The following is a 22,456-nucleotide window of genomic DNA, read 5'->3' as shown; positions in this document are numbered from 1 at the left end:
GTTTTTAATTAAAATTTATACTTTTTAGCAATTAGAGTTACGGATTTTTTATTCGAATCGTTCTGTGCTATTTACGTTTATTTGCTTTAATTGGATGCGAGGTTGATTTGTTCTTTAATTTGCTTGTTAGTCGATTTTTTATTCGCATCGGTGTAGGTGATAATCAGGCAAATACGTGTCGATCGTATTCAAAGGCCAGTCAGATTGAATATAATTTAATGAATCAGTGATGTTAATTGGATAAATGCACAGTCGGTCGCATAAAAGCTTAAAACTGGGTCAGAACCAACAAAACATGCTTTGTGTGCATTGTGCAATTTGGGCCACACTAACTCAAATTATCCCATTATAATCAGGCTTACAAGCAAAAATGAAGGGAACCGTGAAACAAATCTAATACAGATCGACTTCGGAAAGTTTAAAGTCAGAGGAGAAGAAAAACCATATATTTATAGCCGAAGGATTGTGAATAAAATTTTCGGTTGGTGTTTTTTCATTCTCTGATCTACTTTAAACAGATTAGCGATTCGTTTACGGTTGAATCGGTAGGAATTGGTTTTCGCGAGGAAATGCATCGTATTGCAAAACCTAATCGGATATTTATTGAATTCGGCGAATTTCTCTGAAATTGAATAAGTTGGGCCGTTATTAAGTGATATCATTTGTCGGGGGTTCAGAACCGATTTAATGCTGTAAATTAAAAGCTTAAGATAAATCAAAATGTCTTGCTAGGGGTAAAAAATCCACAGACCTGACACTATCACTTCGTCATTTATTCGAGTCACTTTCCCCTCGAATTGAGTTTATTCTCAAATAAATAGGGCGCCCCTACATCCATGAACACATATATCTTGCCCTCCGTAATTGTTTAATTAATTTAACAGTTCAGTACACAATAAAGTCGATCAGAAATTGCAATTTCTGGACTTAATTGGCCCATTAGACAAACAAACAAGGGCCTATTTCAATTGATCGTGCCTATATAAAAAATGTAATGGATGTGACGAGGTGTTGTGAAGATTGGGTAACACCTAACAGCTGCTGTTTTTCGCACGAAACTTTCACAGAAATTAACTAACCAACTAGTGATTTATTTGAAATGTCAGGTTTAACTCAAGAATTTTTTTATTGAAAAGGATGTCAACGAGCTTTCTTTGCACTTAACAATTTATTCGCAACAGAGTTGGATTAACTTTTTATCTCTATGCTTTCGGATTTGCCTAAAGAGGATTTAAATATGAAAAAGTTTCAAATCGGTATTGCTACGAGTATTATCCACGTGGGCAAAAGCGGCGTTAATGTACTTCGCTTTTTATAAAAAATAATCATCTAATTACTAGGATTGCAGTGAAAAGATTGAAGCAACAAAACTACATTTTTAGGTAAGAGCTTTAGTTATTGATATTTCGAGCAAAAGTTTCAGCAAATGAGGATAACGTGAAGTAAAATTTAAGACCAATATTATTTACTTATTCATAAGATAGAGTGGAAAGTTTTGTACAACTTATAATTTATTCGTTTAAATACGTATTAAAACCACAAATATTTTAAACTGAATCAAGTAAATTAAAATTAAATTGTTTAAAATGCAAACTTGTAGAAATGGTGAAGGCGCCGGGCAAATTAATTATAAAATTAATTTTATTTATAAAAAATAGGTGGGGCACAAACGTTGGGATTTAATATCATAGTATATGAAGTTTTAACTAATAAATAATTAATTAATTTCAAACTTTTGAAAAATGGTGGATGCGCCGGGTAAATTTTATTCGTGATTTTGTTATCGTAAAATAAATTTATTAACAAAAGTGACTCATTAGTGCTTATACAAGATCATAAGATAGAGTGGAAAGTTTTGTACAACTTATAATTTATTCGTTTAAATACGTATTATAACCACAAATATTTTAAACTGAATCAAGTAAATTAAAATTAAATTGTTTAAAATGCAAACTTGTAGAAATGGTGGAGGCGCCGGGCAAGTTAATTGAAAAATTTATTTTATTTATAAAATATACAGGTGGGGCACAAGCGTTGGGATTTAATATCATAGTATTTGAAGTTTTAACCAATAAATAATTAATTAATTTCAAACTTGAAAAATGGTGGATGCGACGGGTAAATTATACTTGTGTTTTTGTTATCTTAAAATGAATTTATTAATAAAAGTGACTCATTAATGCTTATTGTGTTGCATTACAAATAAATTTGTACAAATGTTAAGGCTTCCAGATTAGATACGTCGAGTTAACATTTCTGTTTTATTTATATTTGGGTTATTATAACACGGATCAACTGAACAACAAATTGCCAAGTTAGATAGAACCGAGAATAGTTTGGAACGTTTGATTGGAGCTTATGTTTATTAATAGTAGTTCAAATAACATGGGTTACACAACTTTTGACGTTGCTGAAATTTTAATTGAACATTATTGGAGGTACAGTCGGGGTTTAGGACAAAAAAAGACCTGAACCACACCTCACTAGTTTGGGTGATTTTATCTATTATCTTCAAAGGCCAAAATAACATAATAATCCAACATAAAAAAGGTACTTTACCAACTAACAGCAATTTTTTAAAAACATAAAGTTTGTTTCAATAAAAATTGTTTAAGATAAAATGGGTTTAACCGACTGTATTTTGAGTAATCGCAGGCAAAAAAGACAACAAACCAGTTCAGAAATGTAATGGAACCGTTCTGGAATTTATGCAAATATTGACACATTCACTGTTGGCCTCAAACTATCTTAATTAGTTTATTTTTAGAACGGATGATTTCATGGTTGTAATACCAACAGCCAGTCACATACCCGACATACAGCATAGTTATCTAATTGGGATGGTTAAGACAGAATTTGAGATGTTTGCGCAAATTTTCCCAAAATTAGTTTTTGTCGTATTACCTGCAAGAAATACACAAGCAAAAATGTAACGACCGTCTGTACACTTTTACGGCCCGCTTTTACTGTCAGTTCGTATATTACCCTGAAATAATTCCAGTTTGCTTCAATAAAGCCATAACCGTTGATTTTAATTTCGGTATGAGCACCTCATTAAAAACGTCGTTGGGGAATTTATTTCAGTTTGTTTGATCAGTGTGGCGCACTAAATTTGTTAAAAATTTTCGTAGGGGCTCGCTGGAATCAATTTATCGATAGAACCCCTACATTGTTAGCAAATATCGGACAGGCAGCACGTAGCCGTGACAAGGGATTGCGCTTAAACTCTCGTTACTTCACTCAGCTTTTCTGATGGCATGCGAATGGCACCGTCGTTTGCCCTTTAATTAAAACAAACATCAATTAAGCATTGCAATAAAGTTAATTCGCATTAATTTGCCTTCAATTTATTGCTGGAATTTTGGAAGGGGTCGGGGATGAATTAAGAATTTGCATTTGAAAAATTGGTTTAATCGGAAGATCGCTTTGATGCATCATTAAGCTCTTGGGGGCAGAGGACTATATCGGCTTTAAATTTATAACGTTTCATTAGATCCGGCTTTTTGTAGTTTACAGCTGACCATAAATCACTTTCATCTGGTGCATGACGTGCTTGTAATGTTATTCACACTTTTACACTCTGTGAACAACATAATTCCATGACACTTTTTGGCACAATGTGTCTGGAACTTGAGCTATAATTGCGACGGAGGTATAATGAAATAGTTTGCATCTTGGGTGCAACTCGACACACGTCAATAACACCCCAACTTCGCTAACTTGTCAATTATTTAGAGAGCTTGCTTGTGATACACACTGCACTTGACAGTTAGCCGTGATTCGGCCATTGTTGAATATCCAGCAATTATAACAAGATGACGTTTAACCTTTCCATTCCGGGTTTGCGAAATTATGCGGAGCAAACTTTTTCTATTGATATGTGGAAGTTGGCTCTTGTTTTAAAATATACCGACATTTTACCTTTCCAACAATTTAGGATCAGCAAAAGTTGAGCTGAATATCGAAATGCCGACCTAAGAACAACATACGACGCTGCTTCTGTCTATATCTGCTGCAATGTATACGAATTCCGACCCTTATTTAATATTATTTTCAGCGCACCGGAAGTAGTGTTATTGAAATTTTTACGATATCAAATCGAAATGCACAGTTTATTTACTTGTTTGCTCAAAAAGCAAACTTTGTTAACATATTAGGAGATGAAATTTTAATTTCCAAATTGCAAAAATGGTGGATGCGCCGGGAAAATTTTGTATATTGTAAAATTCTGAACCGAATCGACGTTTGTTTGAACAGCGAATATTTTAATTTAATGCATATGTTACACACAATGGGATATTTTGATACCAGGTGATCAAAATTGTTCAAACTTTTGCAAACAAAAATCCTAATTATTATTACTAACTAAAAAAAAAATTGCAAAAATTAATTATTTTTTTTACTTTGGACGTATGTATGTAAATGTACTCTTCGTCTTATAAATCCTTTTGCAAACTTCAAAAATCTCGTGGAAATCGGTTTGACCCAATTAATTTCGTTTCGCCTTCCGTAGCTTAGGGAAAAATCTGTAAAAGCCGGATATTGCAAATTTCACCAAAATTAAAAAGTCTAACACTTAAGATGTAAATTCCGCCAAATAAATTTTTCGTTATCTCGACCAAACACGTATTAGTTCATTTGTACAATTTGGAAAATTATGCCCGCCGTAGTTTCGTATTTAATTATTTACTTTTGTGGTCCGAATTTTTCCTGCAGTTTTGTTCTTTGTTGTAACAATTTGCGTTCGGTTGGTTGCATTATGTTGCAATTTAATTAAGTTTGACATTATTTAGTTTAATTCGCGTTGATGGAATATTTGTAAAATGGTGGCGGAATATTGTCAACAACAATTTTTGTTTAAATGAAAATATTCTAAGCTTGTAATTGAAAATTTTGAAATTGGTCACGGCTCCACATTTTAATTGGAATTTCGCCAGATAAACATGTTTTAAAAATTGTCATGGCGGACTTTACGAACAAACTTTTATGAAACGTTAATCCCGCAGCACGCCATAAAATGAAATTATCGCGTTCTTGGCGTTATTAATTTTCGAATTTTTAATTAAAACAGCTTATGAAGCAGCCCTTACCTATAACCGTCGCTAGGATGATGAAACCCAATAGTACCGCAATTCCTACCATTGTGACAATCTTGATTGTTTCATCGTGCGGGTAATAATTGAAAGTTCTATTCACACTAAAGTTCGAACTGAAATTACTGTTCAACAAACTGTAGTTCGGGTAGAAGTAGGAGTCGTCGTACTTTTTAAGCAAAAAATTCGAGGTTTCGTTGCCGTCGAGAGGATACCACACGTCGTTACTTTCTTCAGTCGACGAGGCGATCGTTATGATATTGTGAAAAATAGTTGATTTTAACGAAAAATTCTCGGGAGGGGCCGCAATAACCGCCGGCTCTTGCTCTTTTCCAGACATCGCAGCGAGAGGTCGCCACAAATGATGGCTTCTAACGTAATCCATTTTCTCCCCTAGAATTCAATTAACACTTCACATTGTAGTTTATTCCATTCGAGTTGCGTCGTTATTTTCACCATTGCACCGCATCTGAAATTGAATGAAACGCATTACTAATGACTCGTGTTTTAAAAATTTTTCAAACAATCGTTCCGTTTTAATTTCTAGGTCAAAACGAGCGACAAATTGAAAAGACAAACCGGGAATTTTCGCCGTAAATAAAAACGCGAAAAGATGTGCTGATTATGAAAGTTGGTCGTACAAAGACCGGCAAGAATTTTCATATAAATGAGAAAATCAACATGGATTTGGTTGCGATTTGTCGATTAAAAAACCAATTTTCCGACGCTGAACTGTAGACACGGTTGGATTTTTTCAGACATGTTAGAAATTAGGAGATTACGGGCGACATTTTCGTATAGACAGTCGGCCATCATACTTCGAAAGCAAATCGGCTAAAACCGTTAAAAGCGAATGAGACAAGATAAGACCACAAATAGAGCATAAAAGAGATAGAAAGACGAATTTACTCACTAAAGCTAAACCAAAGATTATGATAATATGTGCTTGGGAAAGGAGAGGAGTGGATCAAAAACACCCAAGCGGATAAGAATAGAACGCTTTTTCATGTGAATAAAAAGGCATTTAGCGGAAATTAGAAACCGATTGTTCCCAGAACTTGTGTCAGACTTTATTCAAAGTACGGAATGTGCATTAAGCTAAAAGTATCATAAAATATGGGAAAATACCACCACAAAGCGAATTTTGCTCTTAAAGAGCACTGCATCGCGAGCGAAAAGTTCTCTGACATACAAATGTACACACATATTTGTGGACGTAGATATAAGATGAATAATAGAGGAGAATTTATTTTCCGCTCTTACCATTTCGTATTTCCCTCTTACTGTTTCTCTAGCAACAAAAAATACCAGAAATCTATTAAGATAATACGTTTTTTGCGTTTCAATTCCAGGGCCGCATTTTAGGGTAATCTTCTCACCACTTTGGAAAGCCTAGATACTTTTATCGTATTCAACCCTAGTACCGGCGTAAACCTTCGAACACCACTTCAGACAAGAATACATTCGATTCCAAACATTTTTTGTCTCGAATCCCATCTGAACAGTTTTAATGAAGCTCAAGCCGAAATTTGAAACTAGCACGTTTTATTCTATTCTATTTATCTTTTTAGTGGCCACAAGCTCTAATTTTGTATGTAACATAATCGTTTTGCTATCGTTAGATCCTCCGTAATTTTACCCCTCGTATTAATAAATTAATATGCGAGGACTAAATTTGAAATAATCCGTGTGATGCCAAGTTCGATAAAACTAGCAACTTTTTCGTTAATTAAATCGATTAAAAATGCATAGCGATAAAAAATTAATTAAGAGTCTATTGTTCCACTCAAATTCTTTATAATTTTGTTGTGCTGCAAAATGCTAGATTTCTAATTTAGGGATGAATAATTTATCAGCAAGAAATGTGTCTCCTCTTCTTTTTCGATAATTGCTGGAGCTTTGCTCTATTAATAATGCAGTGGGTTTGACAAGGTAAAAAGTGAAGGAAATCGCAATCTATCTGTGAATAGTACACGTCAAGTTAGCGAACGATTTCCCAATTTAGATGTTTGCTTTCAAACCTTTAGCTTAGAGACCTTATTGTAAAGCTCCTGGAGTTTCCGTCAGATTGATTTTGATCTGATCGATTTTCCCCAAATTTTAGAGTGGATTACGACCCAACAATTAAATCATATTTGTTGCTTACACCCCAAACAAGATTTTAATTAAACCTGCTGTGGACAAACACGTTATTTGTATCGGCCTAATTAAGCTGTTGGGGTGGAATAATTATGGGTGAATGTTCTATGTCTTCAACTTATTGATTCCGGCGGGGTTTGTAATCATTATCGTCGGATTTGATTTTATTAAATTTTTCCTTGTTATTTGAAATTCTTTCGAGTCTTTTTGGAATGTGCAGATTACGTTGCCGACCGGAATATAAATCATTCGGGATTTGCTTATCAGATATAAATAAACCGCTTAATTTGCCTGTAAATAAAAGTATTTACCAACAGTTTAATTTATATTTTATATTTATGAGTGGCAAACATTTATTTCTAGTTTTTGAGAGTAAATAACCGTTAATCCGTTTTAAATATTTGATAAATAAACATTTTGATTAAAATTTCATAGAAATTGCTTAATCGGAAGCATATGCTGTTCTAAGCTGAAATCCTCGCCAAACGCTTTAATAAATCTAGGAAGTCGATTCCTTTTACTACACTCAACTAGAAATGTTTGATTCATTACAGAACGCTATAGGATCAAAGTGTTTTAGTTGAAATATCAGATTTGTACGTTTAAAGATTTCCGCATTTATGGAGTTGAAGCAAACACGAAAATAAAAATAAACATTGCAGAAAAAATATGTTTGAATAAGAAGCTCAACTCGTATTTAATAACTTTTGATGTCAAATTTGTTTTCCCAAAAATACAAACAGCCAGCTGGATTCGTAAGATTTCAATAATTAACGTCTTAAACTAATTCGCAACTTTAATTTAAATTTAATTAAACTGTGTGCTAGCAATTAGATGCACATGTTTAGAATAATAAGACATTGTTGCAGTGTGTTGAGGAATTAGTAGTTTATTTTCATTGGGCTTGGAAAATATGGTGTTTGTTGATTCGTTTAATCGCCCAAATAATCAAATTTATTTGGGGTTTTGGTAGGGAAATAAAATATTTTGAAGGTTGAAAATATTGCATTGTGAAAATCAATTGTAAGACGTCTTAAACTAATTCGCGAATTTAATTTAAATTTAATTAAACTGTATGCTAGCAATTAGATTCACATGTTTAGAATAAGAAGACACATTGTTGCAGTGTGTTGAGGAATTAGTAATTTATTTTCATTGGGCTTGGAAAATATGGTGTTTGTTGATTCGTTTAATCGCCCAAATAATCAAATTTATTTCAGGTTTTGGTAGGGAGATAAAATGTTTGGAGGGTTGAAAATATTGTATTGTGAAAATCAATTGTAAGTAATAATTATCCATCAGCGGTTTCGGTGATAAAATTTTTATTTGAAATGAAATCGCGTGTTAGTAACAGCAAGAATAAATTTTAATCAGTTCAACTCTGTGAAGTCTGAACTTGAACAAATTAAATTGTGAAGAGAAACTGGAAATTATATTTCAAGTGGCTATTTTGAAATAAATTAATTAGAGTTCTGTAATATGCTTTTGTTTCGCTAATTAAACAAAAATTAGACCCAAATGCGAAGTTTATTTATTATTTACAATTGTGAACTTTCACATTTTGTGAATACAAACGTGTGACATTTATGGCCCAGGAAGTGATCCTTAATTTTTGTTTGTTTTTTGTAGCATTCCTGGCGGCATAAATATTTGATTTCTTCTTAAGAGATTGAAAATATACACGCGTCTCAAGTGCTAATGACTCCAGAATTCTGCGAGACTAAGAATAAATTTAAGGATCACAATGCGTCTGAAAATAAATGCAAAGTTTGTTTAGCCCGAGCGAAAAAATTTGGACTAAAAAGGAAGCGCTTCCGCCATATGTACACATGTTGGAATCCTTTATCCGGCAGGAATGTGTGTCGAGGGTAAAAGGGATAATTTTATTTTCTTCTACTTGCCTTAGCATTTCACTCGTTCCGGTTTATTTTTTCCAAATAAAAAAGCACACAATCCTCTCTTAAAAAATCCCGAAAATCGAAAATGGTTCGAACGTTTTCGCGGGTCGCCGAAAGTTTGTTTTGCTAACACCTCTCGCTTGCTGGACGCCCGGTGAGAATCTACAAGTTTAACAAAACCGACGCTTCTCTTGTGTACGTCCCGACGCATACGCAAACGTATCCCTCTGTCTTTTTCCAACGGCGTGCCGGCTATGACGTACTCTTAGTGCAACATCGTGTATGGATTAGGCCAGAGCTAGAGCCAGAGCGCGCAGTTTATTGATGGATGCTGTATGGACAATCCAATCAAAACTAATCCTATTATTCGCTATTTCTCTACTATTACTATCAACGCAAGCAAATTTAAAACGAGTGCTTAATGCATTGCTTTGTCCGGCATTCCGGAGCTGTTTTGGCGGAAAAAGGATGAGCGCAGGACAATCGGGTAATTGGGGATTTGCGGGTGGGTAACGCTGAGAAAGTAAACAAATAACAAGGCTGGAAAAAATAGAGTCTAATTGTTTCCGGGGCGGCACAGTTGGACACACCACGTGGAAAAGTATTTGCAGTATTGATGGGGTAATTTATTGTTGTCATTAGCTAATTGATTTTGGCAGGGGTCAGGTGTTGGCAAAGCGAATTCGGGGAAATTGCCACAAGGGATCTGAATTAACCACAACAAAATTTTCATACTGGCCAGAGGGTGCGAAAATCACTGTGCATTCTCCACTAAAAATCTGACTCTATAAAGCGAAGTAAACCACTGAGAATTAAAAAAAATTAAAGATGTATATTGTTTAGAATCGAACCTATTCTGGAAAAATAGAAAACTAACCGTACATTTGCACTTATTTGCGCAGAGAGTGTCGATCCCGTAAGGAATTTTCCCAGTTGACTTGTATACCTGTATGCGAAAATAAAATGATTAAAAAAATAAACTTGTTTTTATTTTCGCAAACAGAAATGTTTTTGCCCGAATCAAAGCAATTTGGAAAGTTTGCAATGCAGAAAATTCCGCCGTTTAATATCGTTCTAGCCGAGTAATAATCCGATTTTTTGCCTAAATGGGCCAAATTCGGTGCCACACACGTGTGAGACAATATTAAATTTTATTTTTATATCTTGCATGTTTATTATGTTTACTTCAGCTAACGTAAATAGCCGGAAAATAACAAGCGAAAATAGAATTTATTTCTTCTTTCTGTGTAAACCAGCTGATCGATTGGGGCTTCGTTACGCACAATTAGTGTCTTCAGTGTTCTAAATACAGGGTTTGGCCATTAGGTGTTGCTTTGCTTATTAATTTCCTGGCAGCTTGAGCAGTGAGCGATGATGGATATGGCCGTGCGACTATTATTCAAAGAGAGTTTCCTTGCAGTAGTTGGAGTAATTTATAGTGCTAGTAATTTTGACATTTACATTTGCAGTAAAAATTGGCCTTTCGAGTACGTCTGTTAACTCGTGCCATTAAGCTTGAAGTTTCTGAAGCAATTTGCGATGGCTTAATTTCTGGTTTACTTCAATTTGTATGCAGGTACCTAAAATTAATTGTTCAATTAAATACAAGACTCCTGACAAAGTATCCAATTGTTTCTTAAATTACCGAAATATTCACATTTTGTGTAAATGATCTGCGAAAAAAAGTGTTTTGATCCAGCCGTCCAATCGGACCACTTCTTTTGATGTCAAAGAGGTGCTAAGCCAGCTTAGTGACTAACTATGTTGATCCAATTAGAGCTCACAGAGGGCATTAACACATTATCAGAATTTCCGCGAAGAACAAAGTGACAAAATGCAAACAGCAAATGTGTAATTTTATTACTGTACCACTGATTAAAATTGCAAATTGATACAACTTAAGTGGCCGTTTCATGAATTTTCCAGCACATGAAACGAAGTGTGTGTAATTAAGAGTCCTGGCAATTATCGCACAACAAAACAAATTAGTAACAATTTGAATTCTAGTCAGTTCTTTATTTGTGCTAGACATTAATTGAGACATTAATTAGGGCCGAGCTATCATTTACAAAATTTCCCCCCGTTTCATTCTATCGAAAATAAACGACAGCTTTTAAGGTGAAAAATAGACGAATTACAATCGTGTCGCATTTGCTGACAGGGAGTTTCCCGGGCTTTGCTGAATGGTTGTTTCTCGATATCGAGCCTGAAATTTTTTCGTGTTGTTGGAAATAATTTTGCAATTAGTTCCGAGTAACAGCGCAAATGGTAAAGCTTTCCTCTTATTAATGAAAGGCACTAAACTGTGTTTTAGTTAAATTTGAACACAATAGCGTGCTCTATTCCGACGTCAAACCAGACACTCGAACAAAAGCATTATTAAGGAAGGGTACGTGTTCACAAAATTATTGCGTGATGCCAACAAAATAATTAATAACGCAATCTTATGTTTATAATGGCGCATTTAATTTCGCAGATTCATCGATCATGAAATTAATGGGCCTGCGGAATAAAAGAATCAAATCAAATAACTCAGCCGTGAATAAAAACCGGCTCGGAGAAAATTTCCTCGTGGTCCGCACTCCTGGGGATTACGGGAGATTTCTCCGAAAAAATTAACATTTTTGTAATTAAAAGCAAACATATCGATTCGGACTAGGAGTTTTTCATGGTTTAGGCAACGTGGACAGTTTCGGTGCATAAATCCTCCTGTACATTTATCACGGAAAAATATGGTCGGCATTTGCTGCAATGATAGATATGAAATTTGCGTCTTTTTTCAGATGCGAGTAAATAAATTGATTTTTAGGGGCGTTTGAACTTTATCTCCTTGGAAAATTTTTCACATGTGGGATAAAACACGACTGCTGGAATATTTTATTCAAAATTGAAACTTGCGGCATATCCATTCAAAAATAACAACAATTAAATATGCACGCATTTTCAGCGTTTTTGAATAATTAATCGCGGCTCTATAACTGCCTCTAAGTGGAAGTTTTTAATTTGAAAAATGAAAAATCCGACCTAAATGAATATTTTTAAATGGAAACGTAATTGCTGCTATTATTTTTGTATGAAACTGTGTTTTTATTTATAGCTGCTGTTGTTGAGATTGCATTCTTTTCAAACTTGTTTCAGTTAGATTGCGGCCATTTTACATGTGTCACTCGAGATGAAACCAAAATTTTGAATAAATATTCACTTTGAGGTACAGTTTCAATCACTTTTTCAAAGCTATAAAAGAAATCGTAACGCCAGTTTCTAAATAAATATTTAGCTTTAGTAATATTTTTTTGATAGAGCACTAAATTAGATGTGGTATATAGCTCAAGGATAAAAAATTACGACCGGCAATTTATACCAAGATGGAACGTTTCCGGTTGGCAAAAATAGTAAAGTTTTTTTTATTTGTTGGTTTCTCATAATTCCGACAAAATTGTCTCGTGGAATTTCATTTGTAAATGTCGCTGTGTGGCGTTTCCCACTTCCAAACTTAGTTCATATTTTAGCACAATTTGTAATTGTTGCGTATTTTTGCTACTAATGCAGTAGTGTCAAATCTGGGAACAGAAAACGCGATCAATAGGACTTAAGTGGCATCAGGTGTGCCAGAAGTAAAGTATAAAACTCCCTCAACAGTATCAAGCGCCTAATCGAAGACTAAAAGTTTCTATATACTCAAAGGACTTCGTTAAGACCTTACAACTTTTTCCGAATCGTTAGATATGGTTCGGTCTTCCGAGCAATAAAACTATATTCTGTGAGTGTCTCCAATTTATCACTTTTTCCACTTAAGCCAGGAAAGTTAAAACTGAAAAACTAATGAGTTACTCGGCCGAAGAAACTCATTATACAAGAAATAATAGGATGCAAATTCCTTCCTCTTCCTATTCGACAATCTTAATTAAAAACTGAAAATAGAAAAAAGCCCGTGTTTAGGCGGTTGTAAATGAAACAATTGTGTGCTTGCTGGTATTTCTCCTTCATGTAAATTCAGTTCAGACCGACTTTGTAAATAATTGCCAACAATTGCGACAGCTCATTTGGAACGTTAGTGTAATAATAATAATTCGTCTGTGGTGCACACTTTGAGGGTACATTATTTAGTTTCTCATTTCAAAGATTTTCTCTTTGGAGTTGTAAAGGTGGAGCAGCGACCGATGCGACCTTCTGGGGCTGAGAAGGGCATCAGTTGTCACTTGTATGTGGAAGTTTGCACTACTTCACTACTTTTATTGGATTCTTGTGGTGCAGATAACTACACGTCGGAAGCTATGACCGTAACATTGATTTTTCTATACTTACAAAACGCAAGTAGTTTTCAAGTTGTCGGACAAGATAACTTCTCGTTCCTTCTCGAGTTTTTTGATCTTTTGTAGCCTTTCAGTGCGTATTTTCCCCATAAATATTTCTCCGTTTGCATCTGGCGGAGCAAACAATTCCGAAATTACTTTTTGCAACATTTGAGTAAATTATTGCTCCGTTTAGGGACGATAAAATCACGGCGTGTCCCCACATAACGAGCTTTCGAATTTTCTCTCGAATTTACGTGCAGTCTGCATGCGATACAATCGCGATTACATTACCTAATCCACTCGCAGCGAGCGGTCTCGATGTATTTTACTGGTGCATTTAATCCACTGATGCGTCAAAAAATTGTTTCAAACTTGGGATGTCTGCCCTTTCATCAGTTAAATACGAGTAGTTGGGTAAATTGGTGGATTGAAAGTGCGTCGATGGGCGGCTGGAAACTTTTAAGCAGCTGATTGAAAGCATGTAGAGCGTATTCTCCCTCTGCTTTGTCTAATGGAATTGAACGACGCTGGAGCACTAGGATGAAAAATTTGTTGTTTATGTGGATTTGCCATGTGCTAATTAGAACGTAGATTGCTGCGATAATTCAAAACCAAATTGAGGATATTCAAAGACATTTAATTCTCTGTCTTAATTTAATAGCGAAGTAATTGCTTCTCCCAGTAATTAACAGGAATATGGAGAGAAGAAATGTATACACATAAGCTCTAATTATGGCACTTGTCGCAATTATCATACTTAATTATTTAAGAAAGTGCTCATTATGCTCGGCAGTAAACCCCAAATTTTAACTTGTTTGTGCTTTGTTGTTTACAGACGTTTTCATTTGGTTTTTACGTCGCTGTTTTGTTATTTTGGAGCCATTATTAGTCTGGACACTGATTTTAAAATTCGTTCCGAGAGAAACACTTTTCTCTTATCAGGGACTAAATACGACAAAAAACCAATTTCCTTCAATGGAGTGACACTTCTTCCGGTCCTTTACGCCTTTTGGCTACTTGCTCTTGATTGAAACAAGTTAAATGTGACAAAAAGTTTGTTAAAAATAGATTCTGGGAAATCCCTTTTTAATAGAAATGGAAACATTTGCGTTAAATTGCTTTCGTATGCACAGAGCGTTTTCATTTATTATTATTATTTGTAATTGTTCTTTATCTAAGTTATTAGTAGGGGTTTTCCAAACGAGTAATAATTTAGACACATAATTTTTTTTTATTTTTGTAAATAGAATTTGTTGCTGGCAATTCATGTCTTCTTGTTCTTTTGCATTACAATTACAATGTGAATTAGGAGGTTCAGAAATATTGATTAGTATAATGGATTGTTTGGAATTTTACATTTGCTCAATATACAATCATGAGCTGCACTCTGTGGGAACAATATTTTATTTTATGTAAATATACAAATTCATTTTTTTATTTATACAGGTTTATTTACTGCGGTGGAACTGTTAAAATTATAAAATGATGAAATTGCATTATGTATGCAAACTAAAGTTTCATATCATATCAAATCATATCAAACAATGACATTTGAATTTGCTCGCCCAACAATCGGTCATATGTCTATTATGTGTTAAATTAAAGCATTTTACGACAAAATGCGATCTTTGCATGTCTCTCGATTTGTTTATTTAAATCTCTTTTTCGAGTATGGTGTAACAGATTTATAATAAAACAAAAAGTACCAAAAATAATGTAATACAATTTTTAATACATGTAATATAAATAAAACAGTTTGATTCTTTTAAGCATGTTCGTTTGCTCCTTCGAGCATTCCTTGTATTTCTTCCAAAGATTTGCCTTTTGTCTCCGGAATTACGAAGATTGTAAGTAAAACAGTTACAAAAGCACTTGCTCCAAAAAAGTAAAAAACGAAGTGCATTTCATAAAATTGGGTGACATATTTATAAAATATAATGGAAAGAGATGCCGCAAGTTCGGATGTGCCGGCACCAATAGACATTCCGACTGCTTTAACTCTAATGGAAAATAGTTCAGAGACTAAAATTTTGGGTACTAATCCGAACCCAATATTAAACGTAACGGCATAAAACATAACAAACATTAAAGGCAACCAACTTAGACAATCAACCCTGAATTCTAAACTCTTCAGGTGAAAATAAACGGCCAACCCAATTAAATTTGCTCCTGTTAAGACCCCCGAGACAACTAGCAGATTTTTTCGTCCAAATTTATCAATCATGAGGCACGCAACAAACATTGAAACCAACATTAAGAAGGCAAATAATATTTGCGTCGTGTTTGAATCAAGATATATCGAACCAGCTTTTTCAAGAATTGTGTACAAGTTCATTAAAATAACAGCTAGACCGCAAGTTTGCTGCTCCACAAACAGTAAGGTTGTACAAAGAAATGCTTTGAGAGTACTTTTTTTTGAAATGTATTCTCGTATGCTACTTTTGCGGTGCGCAGCTGCCATGCATTTTCTGATTTCTTCAAGTTCAGTATCACAGTTTTTCGATCGCAATCTCTGCAAACATTTCATTGCACATTCGTAACGTCGTTTTCTTACCAAAAAATATGGGGACTCAGGCATGGTGATAAATGTGAGTATATGTAAAAGTAAAATTCCTGCAGCCACTATTGAAGGTACGTAGAATGGGCTTGATGGAGCTATGGAGTCGATCAAGATGAATCCAAGGTAAAAGAAAACGTAAACGATTCCGTTTAGTAAACCGCGAATTTCTTTGGCGGCGATTTCTGATGTGTACATTGGCACTGTCGTAAAAATTATATTTGTTGTCATCCCGAACAGAAATCTTGCACAGTACAGAATTTCTATACGAGTCGCAACTCCGATGAGAATCCATCCGAGTATAGAAATGCAGGCGACTATTAAAATGGTTTTGTGGCGGCCGATTTTGTCAACTGAAATCGGTGTTACAAATAATATCAGAGGTCCTGCTAATAGGAATATCGTTTGCAACCAAGCAGCGTCGTCTGAGGTGATTTTAATAGGAGAAGCTTTTGATTCTAAAATGGGAATCACAGGAGATGACCAACCGAATTGCATTCCATCTGAGATCACAAGAAGCGAGGCTAAATATATAACTTAATTACAGTTCAATTGAAGTTTTGCACATACCACTTAGGATTGTCCAAATTTGAAAGGGGTATTGGGGTTTCAGCGAATTGTAAAGTTGTATTATTGTTATTTTAGTTTGCATTGTAGTCGGAATGAAGGAAAACTGATAAAAAAGAAATTACTTTACAAACTGCAACTCGAACAATATTTTTATAAAACATATGTTTTTTGCTTATCTACTCTGGTTTTTTGTTCATGCGCACAAAGCAAACTTATATTCATTGTTAATTTAACAATTTTTTTTTGATAATGAAAAGTGTTTCAAAGAGCTTTCTGAAAGCAAAAAGGTTTAGGTATAATAAAACACTAAACTTACCAAAAATAATTTAATAAAAAATATAAAAAAGTTAATGTTAACTAAAGTTAACCGCATTGCTCTACGACTTTTAGTTTTTGAGTTATGACTTATTTTGTTGAATAAAATTTTCTATTATAGATATTGCCTATCTTATTTTTTTAGCAAAAAACTTTTAAAGTTTAGATCTTGTAATAGTTGGTTTAATACAGAAAATGAGCCGCTGAATTCAATGGAACAAACCTCATTGCTCTACGACTTTTAGTTTTTGAGTTATGAATTTTTTTGTTGAATAAAATGTTCTATTATAGATATTGCCTATATTAATTTTTAGCAAAAAACTTTAAAAGTTTAGATCTCGCTAATAGTTGGTTTAATACAGAAAATGAGCCGCTGAATTCAATGGAACAAACTGCATTGCTCTACGACTTTTAGTTTTTGAGTTATGAATTTTTTTGTTGAATAAAATTTTCCTTTATAGATATTGCTTACCTTAATTTTTAGCAAAAAACTTTAAAAGTTTACATCTTAATACAGAAATTGAGCCGCTGAATTCAATGGAATAAACCGCATTGCTCTACGACTTGTAGTTTTCGAGTTATGAATTTTTTTTGGTAAATAAATTTTTTTACTATAGATATTGCATATCTTAATTTTTAGCAAAAAACTTTAAAAGTTTACATCTTGTTAAAGGATGGCTTTATACGCAAAATGAGCCACTGAATTCAATGGAACAAACCGCATTGCTCCACCACTTTTAGTTTTCGAGTTATGAATTTATTTTTTGGTAAATAAAATTTTTCACTATAGATATTGCTTAATTAAATAAAATTTTCAATACACGTAAAACATAAATGAAACCGTTTTATACTTTTTTAAGCATGTTCATTTGCTCCTTCAAGTATTACTTGTATTTCTTCCAAAGATTTGCCTTTAGTCTCCGGAATCACGAAGATTGTAAGTATAACAGTTACAAAAGCACATGCTCCAAAAAGGTAAAAAACGAAGTGCATTTCATAAAATTGGGTGACATATTTATAAAATATAATGGAAAGAGATCCAGCAAGTTCGTATGTGCCGGCACCAATAGACATTCCGACTGCTTTAATTTTGATAGAATATAATTCAGAAACCAAAATTTTGGGTACTGATCCTAACCCAATATTAAATGTAACGGCATAAAACATAACAAACATTAAAGGCAACCAACTTAAACAATCAACACTGAATCCTAAACACTTCAAGTGAAAATAAACGGCCAATCCTATTAAATTTGTTCCTGTGAGGGCACTTGAGACAACCAACAGACTTTTTCGTCCAAATTTATCAACCACGTGGCATGACACGAACATTGAAATCAACATTAACAAAGCGAATAATATTTCTGTGGTGTTTGAATCGAGATATATGGAGCCAGCTTTTTCGAGTATCGTGTACAAATTCATCAAAATAACGCTTAAGCCGCAAAAATGTTGCGCTACAAATAGTATGGTTGTACAAACAAATGCCTTTAGAGTGCTTTTCTTAAAAATTACTTCTTTTATGTTACTTCTGTGGTCTGTATCTTTCAAGCTGTTTTTCATTCTCTCAAATTCCAACTCACAGTTGGCTTTCGACCGCAGCCTTTTCAAAGATTTCATTGCACACTCGTAACGTTGTTTTCTCACCAAAAAATATGGAGTTTCAGGCATGGTGATAAATGTGAATATTTGTAATAGTAAAATTGCCGCAGCCACTATTGAAGGTACGTACAGTGGGCTTGATGGAGCTATGGAGTATATCAAGATGAATCCAAGGTAAAAGAAAACGTAAACGATTCCGTTTAGTAAACCGCGAATTTCCTTGGCGGCGATTTCTGATGTGTACATTGGTACTGCCGAAAAAATTATATTTGTTGTCATCCCAAACAGAAATCTTGCACAGTACAGGATTTCTATACGAGTCGCAACTCCGATAATAATCCATCCGGTTATTGAAATGAAGGAGACTAATAAAATAGTTTTGTGACGGCCGATTTTGTCAACTAAAATCGGTGTTACAAATAATATCAGAGGTCCTGCTAAAAGGAATATCGTTTCCAACCAAGTAGAGTCTTCTGACGTGATCTTTATAGGAGAAGTTTTTGATTCTAAAATGGGAATCACAGGAGATGACCAACCGAATTGCATTCCATCGGAGATTACAAGAAGCGAAGCTGAATATGTGACTTAATTATAATAAAACTGAAGTTTTTGCACATACCACTTAAGGTTGCCCAAATTTGAAAAGGGTATTGAGGTTTCAGCGAGTTGTAAATCGAGTAATCATCGAAACCAACATCAACAAAGCAAACAATATTTCTGTCGTGTTTGAATCGAGATATATGGAGCCAGCTTTTTCGAGAATCGTGTACAAGTTCATTAAAATAACACTTAAGCCGCAGAAATGTTGCGCCACAAACAGTATGGTTGCACAGATAAATGCCTTGAGAGTGGTTTTCTTGAAAATGGCTTCTTTTATGTTACTTTTGTGTTCACTGTCTTCCATGCAGTTTTTCATTTTCTCAAATTCCGTCTCACAGTTGGTTTTCGATCGCAGTCGCTTCAACGATTTCATTGCACTTTCGTAACGTTGTTTTTTCATCAAAAAATAGGGCGATTCAGGCATCGGAATAAATGTGAGTATTTGTAACAGTAAAATTCCTGCTGCCACTACCGAAGGAACGTAAAATGGAGTTGATGGCGCTAGAGAGTATATCAGAATGAAGCCCAAGTATAAGAAGACGTACATAAGTCCGTTTAAGAAGCCGCGAATTTCTTTGTCGGCGATCTCCGATGTATACATTGCTACTGTTGTGAAAATAATATCTGATACGGTACCAAATAAAAATCTGGCTAGGTATAAAATTTCTACACGAGTCCCGACTCCGATGAGAATCCATCCGATTATCGAAAGGCAAGAGATGATTAAAATCGTCTTGTGGCGGCCGATTTTGTCCACGAGAACCGGTGTTATGACTAACGCCAGAGGTCCTGCTAGCAGGAAAATAGTTTCCAACCATGTGGAGTCCTCTGAAGTGATTTTGACTGGAGAATTCTTTGATTCTAAGATGGGAATCACAGGGGAGGACCAACCGTATTGCATTCCATCCGAAATTTCCAAAAGAGAAGCTTGAAAACACGCTTTAAATACAACACTACCAAATTTATTACACCTACCACTTAGGGCTGCCAAAATTTGTAAAATGTATCCATTGCCCAAAGTGTAAAAGCGTGCCATTGCCGTTTTTCTTTGTTGATTCAGAAGCATGTTGGAATAAATAATAAACAAATAAGTTACAAACCGAATTAATTATTTCAAAAACTGCAATTATTGTTCCCAAACTTTATAAAAAATGTTTATTTTTGGCTTATCTTCGGTAGTTTTGCGTTCGTGGGCACGAGGCAGACTCATTATTTTAATTGCCTAGTTTATCTAAACAACGGGGACCTTTTATAAAGCTATCAGAAACTGTTTTAATAGCCGTCTAATTGCTTAAAGACATCAAACTTGGTGGATAAACTAAATAAAAATTTTCTTTTTTCGGTTTTTATGAACAAAAAATTGAATTACTTTTAATAATCAACAAAACGCCAGTGAAAGTTTAAATAACAAATAGTTCTAGAAGTATATTTCTAGCATGTTTGATTTCGATCAGAATAATGTAACAAAAAATTAAATCTGGTTTGAAAAGCGTCTCAAGAGCATCGCTCTCGATGTCGTCTTTTATATCTCCAGAAAAAACATTCACCGTATCCCGATTTTCCCGATAATGAGTGGCAGGATTTTTCAAAAATAAAACGCATTAGATCATTATAAAAAACGTTTTATTAATACACAAAATTTTCAAGTATTGCTCTTTCTGCCTTCTAACATAATTTGAATTTCTTCCAACGATTTACCCTTAGTTTCTGGGATTGCCAGAACAGTAAAGACAACAGTAGCGAAAGTAATTATTGTAAAAATGTAAAAAACTACGTACACATCGCAAACTCTTATCGTATACTTGTAAAAAATGATAGAAAACGAGCCGAACAATTCAAACATGCCCCCCGCAAGCGCCATGCCAATTGCTTTAACTCTGATAGAGTACAACTCCGAAATTAAAATTTTCGGCACCAATCCCAGTCCAACATTAAAAGTGACTGCATACAACATGATACAAACCAAAGGCAGCCAACTGAAATAAGCAACACTAAATCCCAAAAATTTAGCATGGAAATAAACAGCTAATCCTAGCAGATTTATCCCTGTTAACGTACAGGACACAATTAACAAAACCCTTCGGCCAAATTTATCAATCACGTTGCAGGAAGCACACGTTGCTGCCAACATCAGCGAGGCGAATAATATCTGCGTCGTGTTGGAGTCCAGATATATTGAGCCAGCTTTTTCGAGAATCGTGAACAAGTTCATTACAATAACACTAAAGCCGCAAAAATGCTGCGCGATGACCAGCGTGGTCACACAGGCGAAGGCTTTGCGCGTACTTTTCTTGAAAATGGCTTCTTTTATGCTGCTCTGGGTTTTGCTTGTTTGTGTGGAGTTGAGGATTTCTTCGAACTCGGTATCACAGTTGTCTTTCACGCGCAGTCTTTTCAGCGATTTGAGTGCACTGTCGTAGCGTTGTTTTTTCGCCAAGAAATACGGAGACTCTGGCATGAACCAGAACAAAATTATTTGCAAAAGTGAGATTCCTGCAGACACTATCGAAGGGACGTAGAAGCGGCTCGAGGGCGCTACAGCGTAGATTATGATAAATCCGGAGTAAATCATGACGTACAGGATTGTGTTTAGGAGGCCCCTGATTTCTTTATCGGCGATTTCCGATATGTACATGGGTATTGTTGTGTAAATGATGTCAGAGAGGGCTCCAAGTAGAAATCTGGCGACGTATAACATTTCTATGCGAGTAGCAACTCCGATGAGAACCCATCCGATTATAGAAATGCAGGAGATTAATAAAACGGTGGTGTGGCGACCTATTCTGTCCACTAAAATTGGTGTCACAACTAAGGCCAGAGGTCCTGATAATAGGAACGTTGTTTCTAGCCAAGCTGAATCATCTGCATTGATTTTGACGGGAGTATTGTTGGATTCTAAGATGGGTATTACGGGGGACGACCAACCGTATTGCATGCCATCCGAAATGAGGACAAGCGAAGCTTAAAAATTTAGATAATTGAAGGAACTCCAAGCTAATCATTTATAATATTTACCACTTACAGCTGCGAAAATTTGAAAAAGAAACGCGGGTTTTAAGGTGAAAAAATGTTTGTTATTTTCATGGTTCAGATGCATTGTTTCGAAAACTAAAAGAGAAAAAAGCGTTACCAATTTGTATCAGAATTAGGAGAAATAATTTTAATATTCAGCTTTGCTGACACTCATGTAATAATTCTGTCTTATTATTTTAAACAACTAGTAGCTGTACTTTTCAGTCTCATCGTATTTTCAAGTTTATTTATTTCTGGTTTACCTTCGATTTGGCGTCACTGCCGAGTTCTGACGAACGACGAACTAAAAGGCTTTATCGATAAGTACATCAGTTTTAATTGTGCGTATTTTAATAACTACAAAAATTGTTATTT

At 34.7% G+C, this 22,456-nt stretch overlaps 4 protein-coding genes across 6 annotated transcripts in view; all 4 read right to left on the bottom strand.

Annotated features, from left to right (window-relative positions):
- LOC661612 (5-hydroxytryptamine receptor) overlaps positions 1-9,323 on the bottom strand; it is a 37,513-nt gene extending 28,190 nt beyond the window's left edge. The window contains exons 1-2 of the mRNA XM_015983309.2: positions 9,134-9,323; positions 5,091-5,562 (exon numbers count right to left, since the gene is read on the bottom strand). Of these exons, the coding sequence (XP_015838795.1) occupies positions 5,091-5,478 (388 nt within the window). The 5' untranslated portion in view covers positions 5,479-5,562; positions 9,134-9,323. The remainder of the gene's footprint in view (positions 1-5,090; positions 5,563-9,133) is intronic.
- A 5,823-nt stretch (positions 9,324-15,146) lies between these two features.
- LOC103314165 (facilitated trehalose transporter Tret1) lies at positions 15,147-16,681 on the bottom strand. Its single transcript, XM_015983157.2, has 2 exons — positions 16,553-16,681; positions 15,147-16,506 (listed from the first exon to the last, which is right to left on the bottom strand). Exons 1-2 carry the CDS (start codon positions 16,632-16,634, stop codon positions 15,191-15,193), a joined length of 1,398 nt encoding a protein of 465 aa, XP_015838643.2. The 5' UTR covers positions 16,635-16,681; the 3' UTR covers positions 15,147-15,190.
- A 2,248-nt stretch (positions 16,682-18,929) lies between these two features.
- Positions 18,930-20,571, bottom strand: LOC103314163 (facilitated trehalose transporter Tret1-like). Its single transcript, XM_064354969.1, has 3 exons — positions 20,045-20,571; positions 19,089-19,996; positions 18,930-19,041 (listed from the first exon to the last, which is right to left on the bottom strand). Exons 1-2 carry the CDS (start codon positions 20,133-20,135, stop codon positions 19,128-19,130), a joined length of 960 nt encoding a protein of 319 aa, XP_064211039.1. The 5' UTR covers positions 20,136-20,571; the 3' UTR covers positions 18,930-19,041; positions 19,089-19,127.
- A 104-nt stretch (positions 20,572-20,675) lies between these two features.
- Positions 20,676-22,387, bottom strand: LOC661569 (facilitated trehalose transporter Tret1). 3 transcript variants are annotated; one of them, XM_064354967.1, is made up of 3 exons: positions 22,345-22,387; positions 22,085-22,177; positions 20,676-22,030 (listed from the first exon to the last, which is right to left on the bottom strand). In XM_064354967.1, the coding sequence occupies exons 2-3, from the start codon at positions 22,164-22,166 to the stop codon at positions 20,712-20,714; spliced, it is 1,401 nt and encodes a 466-aa protein (XP_064211037.1). In that variant the 5' UTR covers positions 22,167-22,177; positions 22,345-22,387; the 3' UTR covers positions 20,676-20,711. The 3 variants fall into 3 exon arrangements, with proteins under 3 accessions (XP_064211037.1, XP_064211036.1, XP_064211038.1); XM_064354966.1 differs by having other exon boundaries at positions 22,300-22,376; XM_064354968.1 differs by lacking the exon at positions 22,345-22,387 and having other exon boundaries at positions 22,092-22,286.
- Between the last annotated feature and the right edge of the window lie 69 nt (positions 22,388-22,456).

The sequence above is a fragment of the Tribolium castaneum genome, chromosome 2 (genome assembly GCF_031307605.1).
Source record: "Tribolium castaneum strain GA2 chromosome 2, icTriCast1.1, whole genome shotgun sequence".
In the NCBI taxonomy this organism is placed as follows: domain Eukaryota; kingdom Metazoa; phylum Arthropoda; class Insecta; order Coleoptera; family Tenebrionidae; genus Tribolium; species Tribolium castaneum.
Note: the sequence above shows the minus strand (reverse complement) of the source record. Positions and strands in the feature narration are given on the sequence as shown.

Excerpts from the sequence above, each read along its gene's own strand:
- LOC103314165 (XM_015983157.2), bottom strand. The coding sequence starts at position 16,634 with ATGCAAACTAAAATAACAATAATACAACTTTACAATTCGCTGAAACCC. Across the intron at positions 16,507-16,552 it reads AATTTGGACAATCCTAAGTG|CCTCGCTTCTTGTGATCTCA; the intron begins GTATGTGCAAAA and ends TTATATATTTAG.
- LOC103314163 (XM_064354969.1), bottom strand. The coding sequence starts at position 20,135 with ATGCTTCTGAATCAACAAAGAAAAACGGCAATGGCACGCTTTTACACT. Across the intron at positions 19,997-20,044 it reads AATTTTGGCAGCCCTAAGTG|CTTCTCTTTTGGAAATTTCG; the intron begins GTAGGTGTAATA and ends CGTGTTTTCAAG.
- LOC661569 (XM_064354966.1), bottom strand. Across the intron at positions 22,031-22,084 it reads AATTTTCGCAGCTGTAAGTG|CTTCGCTTGTCCTCATTTCG; the intron begins GTAAATATTATA and ends TAAATTTTTAAG.